The 8,695-nt window shown below is 42.3% G+C and overlaps 1 protein-coding gene across 3 annotated transcripts in view; it reads right to left on the reverse strand.

Annotated features, from left to right (window-relative positions):
• The window catches only part of ZFR (zinc finger RNA binding protein), a 52,387-nt gene extending 44,232 nt beyond the window's left edge, over positions 1-8,155 (reverse strand). For 2 of the 3 annotated variants that reach the window (XM_050944664.1, XM_050944663.1), the window contains exons 1-2: positions 7,910-8,150; positions 7,656-7,740 (exon numbers count right to left, since the gene is read on the reverse strand). In XM_050944664.1, the coding sequence (XP_050800621.1) occupies positions 7,656-7,740; positions 7,910-7,946 (122 nt within the window). In that variant the 5' untranslated portion in view covers positions 7,947-8,150. Of the gene's footprint in view, positions 1-7,655; positions 7,741-7,909 lie in introns of all 3 variants that reach the window. The other variant, XM_050944665.1, reaches the window with a different exon arrangement.
• Positions 8,156-8,695: the final 540 nt, after the last annotated feature.

Below are 8,695 nucleotides of genomic sequence, written 5' to 3' on the forward strand. Positions count from 1 at the left end.
ATGAAGGCAAACCACTGATTTTAGCATATTTTCTCCATCCCATTCTTTATGCATCCTGATAGATTTCCTTTTTGACTGCAGCTGTACACGGAGAACTCAGCGATGATATCTCCTTCCTATACAGTCACTGATTTTATGAAAGAATCTTTTGCCAGTAGTGGTATTTGATACCATACCATAACTGCCCAGGAGAAAGGAAAAACAATGGCTGTGGTACTCTGCCTAGTAGATGCATCACATTTTATTTTACAATTTTTTTTACATTAAGAATTTATATGAGCATAATAAAAACATCAACTCTGAAGATACTTCCTGTTTGGCACTGATACTGAAAAACGTAGGCTTACTGTACAGTGCAAGAGGCTCCATCAACATGAAAAATTCCAGTCAATTTGATAAGACATTCTATATTTCCCGTCCCAAAGTATGGTGTCGTTTTTTTTCTGGGCACCATTAAGTTGTTTCACCCTAGAATTTGTTGCATTTAAATACACCGCTACCTCAATATAACGCCACCTGATATAACACAAATTTGGATATAACGTAGTAAAGCAGTGCTCCAGGGGGGACGGGGCTGCGCACTCCAGTGGATCCAAAGCAAGTTCAACATAACACAGTTTCACCTATAACGCGGTTAAGATTTTTTTGGCTCCCAAGGACAGCGTTATATCGAGGTAGAGGTGTAGCAGGTAAAGTTTTAAACATGGACTACATTGGGGATTGCTGCTGCCAACTCAGAAGTTAAGGCTTAATATGGACTTCTGTACGCAGCTTATTTTGTCCTTGCCACCTCTAAACTCTAACTTTAGTAAGCTGCTTCTAAGGAAACAAATTTATTCTAAAGAAAAAAAGTGTGTGTCCAACCCTCAGAAATAACCGTATTTTTCAAACCTGCAAGTAGTGAGTCATGATTTTTCAATCCCAGTTTGACAAAATGCAAACAAGATACCAATGTGTAATTTCTAAAGATACAGACTATAAACCCACAAAATCACATGCACATAGATGCTTGCAAGCAGTATGGTTTAGAACAAAGCTACATATAAATAAAAGTTATTTGTAATGATCATTATTAACTGGAACATCATCAGCCAAGACACTACAATAGACTACACATAGATTTATGCACTGAAAACTTGATGCACTGAACTACTTTACTGCCATTACTATTATACATAGATGTTCTTGCCCCAGAAAAGTACAGAGTAAGGGTATGTCTACATCTACAATTTTGCAGCGCTGGTTGTTACAGCTGTATAGGGCCAGCGCTGCAGAGTGGCCACACTTACAGCAACCAGCGCTGCAAGTGGTGTTAGATGTGGCCACACTGCAGCGCTGTTGGGCGGCTTCAAGGGGGGTTCGGGGAACGCGAGAGCAAACTGGGGAAGGAGACCAGCTTCACCGCGGTATGCTCTCGCGTTCCCCGAACCCCTCTGTAAACCGCAGGGAAGGAGACCTGCTTGCACGGGGGTTCGGGGAACGCGAGAGCAAACCGGGGAAGGAGACCAGCTTCGCCGCGGTTTGCTCTCGCGTTCCCCGAACCCCCCTGCAAACCGCAGGGAAGGAGACCAGCTTCGCCGCGGTTTGCTCTCGCGTTCCCCGAACCCCCCTGCAAACCGCAGGGAAGGAGACCTGCTTGCTCGGGGTTCGGGGAACACGAGAGCAAACCAGGGAAGGAGACCAGCTTGATTACCAGAGGCTTCCTCAGGTATGCTGGGATACCTGCTTATTCCATGGAGGTCAAGAAAAGCGCTGGTAAGTGTCTACACTTGATTACCAGCGCTGGATCACCAGCGCTGGATCCTCTACACCCGAGACAAAACGGGAGTACGGCCAGCGCTGCAAACAGGGAGTTGCAGCGCTGGTGATGCCCTGCAGATGTGTACACCTCCTAAGTTGCAGCGCTGTAACCCCCTCATCAGCGCTGCAACTTTGTGATGTAGACAAGCCCTAAGAGAGAAGAACTCTTGCACTGAAGTTGCTTGCTCAGCTAAAAATCTAAACTTTGCTAAGCAGGCACCTTCTGTCATGAGACTCCCTCCCTCTAGCTCATTGTCCAGACTCCAACAGAAATCTGACAAGTTCTCAAATCTCTAGCACTTAAAGATATCTGTGCATTGATACATGCACTCATGCAAAACTTTAACAGTTAAAGTGCACAAGAAGATTCCAGTGAGGTATAACGGTGTTTGTGGGTCTGTATGCCAGGGTGATGTAGACTGGAGAGTGGATGACAATGAGCCCCCCAAAAACCCCTTCATCTCCTTTATGTCTTCATTGACAAAAAGTTAAGAAAATTTTTACTTATTCATTTTTAATTAACCCCAAGGTAATTCATGCAAGGTAGCTAACCTCAAGCAAAATCCCAGTAGAGACAATGTACCTGTAATTTTTAATCACAAGGTAGCTAGAGAAGATCAACACTATACTTCCTCTGCCCATGTCAAGCCTTCTCCTAGTTTACCTTGCAGTAAATAACTACAGGTACCTTGTCTCCATAAAGATTTTACGGAAGGACAGCCAATGTGCATTACTTATTCCACCATAAAAAAAACATACTATTTTTCTTTAAAGCAGTGAAGTCAAAGTCTAAGGGCATTTCTTCACTACAGAGCTAACCTGAGTTCTTACTAAAGTGGTGCCCCTAACAATCCCCTCCCGCCTGCCACTTTTGTTCACCCACAAAAACCTCCGACATTTATTGGTACTTTCAACCTCAGCTAGCTGGTCCATTTAGGGCTGTACGTTAGAGCCCTAAGTGCAGCACTTCACAGATTTCTCAATGTCTTGTGGCAGAAGCTGAACCCAGACAAGACAGAGGTAATGCTAGCAAGAAGAGGAAAATATGAAGGCGACTTCTCCAATACAACAACCCAATCCATCCAAGGCATTTGATGTCAGATTGTTCAATTATTCTATAGCCTTAGGGTCTTGTAGATTCTGCTCTGCACTTGAACACTGAAATAGTCACAGTGTTAAAAGAGCTCTCTTTCATCTGTGGCTCACCAGAAGATCTCACCCAATTCTGGCTACAGCTAAGTGCAGCACAGATCAAAACAATTATTTTTTTATCTAAATATGAGAAAGCTCTAAGAAAGATCATCTTACCAGTTCACTACTCTCTGCACTGAGGGAATATAGTCCTGTTCACGGTCACTGAACTAGTTCTAGTTTGAAAAATTGCCTCTCTCTCTGTAGCTATGACCTCTTTTACTGAAACAGTGACACTGTTAACCAACAGTGAAAGATGCAAGATGTTCACAGAAGCCAGACCAAGACTTTGGAACTTAATGCCACATGAAATAAGGAATATCACTAACTTCATCATATTTGGAGCCAAATGAAAACCCTACTTCTTTGCTTAAGCTTTCCTTCAATAGTACCCTCTCTCACACACCAACAGAGACACACTTCTACAGTCAACAGTAATTAAAACAGGAATCTAACATTGCCTCTTGTCAGCAGGGAAGTGATTATGCTATTGTCATTTATACTCAACACATTCAGATACAATGGTGATAGGTGCCGATATAAGAACCTGGGCAAATAGTGCATCAGGGAGCTCAGGGCCACAAATGGGAAGGATTGCTTCACAAGGTACCATATGTACTTATGAACTCCCAACATATCCCATCATAGTTTATGTTAATATTTCTTTAAATGTTGAAAGAGTTTTACATTGCAAATCAAAGTCTGTAAACTGAATTTGTGTGTGACAGTACCATTAACAGAATGTACAAACTATAAAGCTAATGGAGTATCTATAGCAGTTACCTTAAATTGGTCATTTCAATAATGTAATGTTTTTCCAGTGTAAACTGTAATGTTACAACTATAAAGTTTGCATAAATGGTTTTGAATGAAGGCTATATAGAAATGACTAATGGGCAGTAGGAAATTATAAGTAGTGGTATAAGAGTGAAGGAAATAAAAACACTTCTCCATTATTTGTGTGAGAGAAATGTGGGCACTTTGCCCGTTTCCTTGTCTGCCTTCAGTTTACAAATGTACACTTGCAGCTGGTTTACGTATTGTATGTTCAAAATCTTACTTCATCTCCTACTTATCAACATAAGGGACTTCTATGCTTTTTTAATCACCTAATCAGTTCAGGGAGGTACACTGTGTTCCATAGTTTTATGTGTAAGTGATGTTATGAACAGCTGCACAACACAGTAATCTTGAACTACCTGAACTCAGGCCCTCACTCCTAAAAAGACTTTTACTTCACCTTCTACTTTTGTATTATTTAAAAATAAGTATGTATTAATTTCAGATTTTTTAAAATACTTTTGATTCACCTGTCATACAAAGAATATTAATATTTAGTTATGAAATGAAGCTAGATTAGGCAATAAACTAGGTTCACAGCAATACTGATAGCACACAAACAATTTCTATTCCAGTTACATTTTCATCTTCCTCTAACTTTTTGTCATCAATTTTAATAAACTGAGGAATTACCTAGTTTATTTATACTTTGACACAGTAGTTCTTATGTAATATATCCATCATTTTTCTGTTGAAAAACCTGTATATTTAATCAGTGTTGGTACTTGGTCTCATTTTAAAAATCTGTTCTGAATTAAAGGGAAAGACACCCCCCAGCACCTGACAAATGTAGAACTATTTAGTCTCTCTCGGGATGAAAAGTTATTTTGCTTTGGATGTTTTCAGTGAGAGATGTTAAGTTTTAATTTGTATTTTGAGATATTTGAAAATATAATTAAGGCTCAGATTCACGTAAAGAGACCCTTGTAACTTCATCCATGTCCAGTGAAGTCAATGGGACTAAACACAATCATAAAGAATAGCCCATGCGGATCTTTTTCCAGGATCTAGCCTTAATGTTGTCCCAACTGGTCAGAGTTTTGAGTGATTATTTTTAAAGAGTTGGAAAAGTCTGACTTATGTCTGCATGAAAGATTATGTAATTATGTGTTTGATGTATATTTATTAGTGGGATGGGCATTTTGGTACTTATTACAAGAATTAGCTACATTAATGCATTACATTACATTAATATGGGATGGGCCACTTTTTAAATGTCCAAATAGACTAGTATTGATGCAAAGCAGGTAACAAAGCATTTAGTCATAACTGCTACGGGGCAATCAGTTGAAGTCTTAGATTTCAAACATGTGAGTTAGTCTTCAACAATTCATGATTTTGTCCATCTTTATTTAAGACCTGCTGATATGTCCTCTGCCCAGGTATTAAATCCTGTACCTTCCCAGCAACAGATTAACAAATAAGTAGATTTATTCTCTCTGTAATTTCTGTAACCCTAGTTTTTGAAGTCTTATACTCCACTGACGCAAGCTTTATTTTTATTCTTTGTGTCTTTCAGAGATATACTTAAGATAAATTGGAACATTTTGAATGAGGGTAATCAGCCCATGTAGGGTTATTTTTTATTTTAGTGTAAAGAGCATGTTAGTACTTCTGCTGAATTGCCCTTCGCCACCTTGTCTTTCTCAAATATTGCAGAGTGACATGTACAGTTCTATAAATAAATTACTATGGACCTGCTGAGTCTTATTCACTTGGGAAGTAAAGTCCCTTGGAAGATATTCATTTTTAGGCAAGTTTGTTTGGAATCTCTTCCTTTTGTGATGGATTTTTGGTTTTGGCGGTGTCTTTCCAACACAACATTTAAAGTCTTTTAATCTTAATCTGTCTTGTATACAAAGGGTGTGTTGAATACTGCTTACTTTATCTCATTTCACATCCATATTTGTGAAATCTAATTAATTTAGCAGCAAAGAATCCTGTGGCACCTTATAGACTAACAGAGGTTTTGGAGCATGAGCTCATGCTCCAAAACCTCTGTTAGTCTATAAGGTGCCACAGGATTCTTTGCTGCTTTTACAGATCCAGACTAACACGGCTACCCTCTGATACTAATTAATTTAGTGGAAGGAGATTCCTACACTAATATATCTATGAAACAATATCTTGCATTTGCGAGCGGAACACAATCAAATAGGACTGTTCTATCACTAATTCCTATGATTCTATTTAGAATTAATTACAGAATCAATTTTTAAAGTCTCACCCTTTTGCAGTGAAGAAGTTTTACTGTGTGCTTCAATGGGAAATTCCAAACCTAACTCTTTCAAGCTCTCATCTTGTCAACTCTAAGTTCCCCACAACCAATATGAAAAGATTATTATTTTATGTTAGTTTACAGTTCAAAACTGTAGAACTGCAAGTTTGGATTCATTTAAAAAAATTTTTTTGTTTTGTATTAGAACAGTGTTTGTTATTCAGAATTAAGAGAAGTGTTTACACTTTTTCTTCAGGGTGGTGAAGGATTGTTGCAATTCTCTCAGGAAGTCATTTACAAATATGACTGTAATTGTTAAATGCCATGTATGCTTACTGTGCATACATAACTGGCAGACCTACCAAGTCTTACTCATTTAGTGAGGGAGGTTCTTTGCATTAAGAGCTGATATCTCACATTTTATGTTTTAATTCTGTACTTCCAGGGGAGAATGGAAGCAATCATCTCTAATTTCCAATATCCATTATTCTATTTTGAGTTATTTTAAGTGTCTCTGCATGTGATACATTTTGGTAAATAGGCACCACAGATTTTGAATGATCTCAAGGTTTCTTTTAAAAATAAACCTTCCCCAAATCATCAGTTAGGCAAATAGTTATATTATGCATACAGCTAATCTATACGAACACAATTGTATTAGCATCAGATAATCTCAACCCCCCCTCAGCTATTAGTTAGCAACAAGACATAGGTGAATAAAACAGACTCCTAAAGGGAAGGCCTGCACAGCTCTTAGTAAAAATTGGTTTTGTCCCCTGATTAGGTCCAGAGGATGCTGCTGTAATACAAACAAGAACCCCAACCCGTCAGATCACGTTACCAAATTCTGCCACTATCAGTAGACAGTGCTGACAAAGAAGTCTTAGCTAAAAGATCAGTCCACATAATTATAACTATGGACATGTTAATGTTTTATCGAAGTGTTTTCTCCGCCTTATCTGTAAGCGATATGTACAGTTATACTCTAAACTCCACTACAGGAACTTCAAGTCTCATATATTTGAGTAGAGACTTTCAGTGGGAATAGATTTTAAGGGCCTTTCCTCTCTACCCCTTCGAAAAAGGAGGATTTTGTTTCGGAGCATATCTCTGTGGAAAACTAACCCTCCTTCACCGCATGTTCCTGGTGCTTTAAACTCTCCTTCATTCACCCACCTCCCACCACCGGAGGAGGACAAGTGGATTCTGCAGCGTAACAAAGACTCTCCCACCATGTGTGGGGAGGAGGGAAGGGGAAATAAAATCCCCTCTATCGGGGAGGGTGAGAAAGGAGGAGGCAGCTCAGTTTCCCTGGCGTCGCAGACTAAGTGGCCATTTTAATTTAATGGCCTAGAGAGCTGCTACTCCTCCTCCGCACGGAGCCCAGCTCCGCTCCGCCCACCACCGGATCGGGGAGGCCCCGGCCCTGCCGCACGCGGCGGAGGAATCCCAGGCACGTGGGGGCCGCGGGGAGAGGCCCCACATGGGGTGCGGGATTGGCAAGGGGCCCCGGCTGGGCGCACGCACGCGGGGGTCGGGCGCCAGGGGCCAAGCACGGACCCACCCGAGCCGGCAGAGGGAGGCGAAGGGCGGGGCGCTCGGTTACCTATACTGGGCAGCAGCCCCGCTATGGGTGAATCCAAAGTAGTTGCCGGTGGCCATTTTGGCATCTTCCCCCAGCCGGCTGGGCACTGCGGCGGCGAGGCAGCGGCGACGGTCGGGGCCATGGCGGGAGGCCCGGCGGGGAGGGAGGAGAAAGAGAGAGCGAGCGAGATCAGACACGACGCTTCAGGCAGCCCCCGCGCGCGCGGCCCGCAGCCGCTGTCCCCCGCCCCCGCCCCACCCGAGTGGTGTACTCACCATAGGTGAAGGAAACTACCGGGCATATGGGAATCATGAGTCCGGGCTAGCAGCAGTGGCGGCAGCCGCTGAACTCTCAACTCTCACCCCCTCCCTCCTCACCGCCGCGCGCGCTCGCACTCGCTCGCTCTCTCACTCTCCCTTCCCCCCACCCACCTACGGCCTCAACAACGACGGAGTGTTGTGCGAGCAGGCCTGAGTGCTGCGCAGGCGCCGGATGAGCACTCGGGGCTGATGGGAGATGTAGTCCCCGTTCATCCTGCCATCGCGCGCGATGTCGCCGCTGGCTCGCTGGCGTTGGGGAAAGGTGCCGCAATGAGAATGTGCATGCGCGGGATGGGCAGCGGAGGGATGGGAAATGTAGTTTGTCCCCTTCCGCCACTATTCCAGAGCCTGAAGAGGTAAAGAAGCCATTGACGTATTGCCTATAATCCTGCACGTGCACTTTCCGCCCTTTCTTCTGGGCGAAACACGTTCATTTGTTTTGCACCGACAGTATTGTATACGTCATTGTATGTACCAGTAATACCATTACAATTATCTTTGTACAAGTGCACATGATAAGTTATACATTATATACAGTATTAAAATATAGTAAGCGTAGCATGTGACTCGAGGTACAGGTAAAAAGCAACAAAGAGTCCTGTGGCACCTTAAAGATTAACAGATGTATTGGAGCATAAGCCTTCCTGGGTGAATACCCACTTTGTCAGGTAGTCAGTCAGTGGCAGTCAGTAGATTTTCACTCATCTTTCTGTACACACCCTCAGCTTTTGCAGGTCCCTC

Source organism: Gopherus flavomarginatus, chromosome 3, assembly GCF_025201925.1.
Source record: "Gopherus flavomarginatus isolate rGopFla2 chromosome 3, rGopFla2.mat.asm, whole genome shotgun sequence".
Taxonomy (NCBI): domain Eukaryota; kingdom Metazoa; phylum Chordata; order Testudines; family Testudinidae; genus Gopherus; species Gopherus flavomarginatus.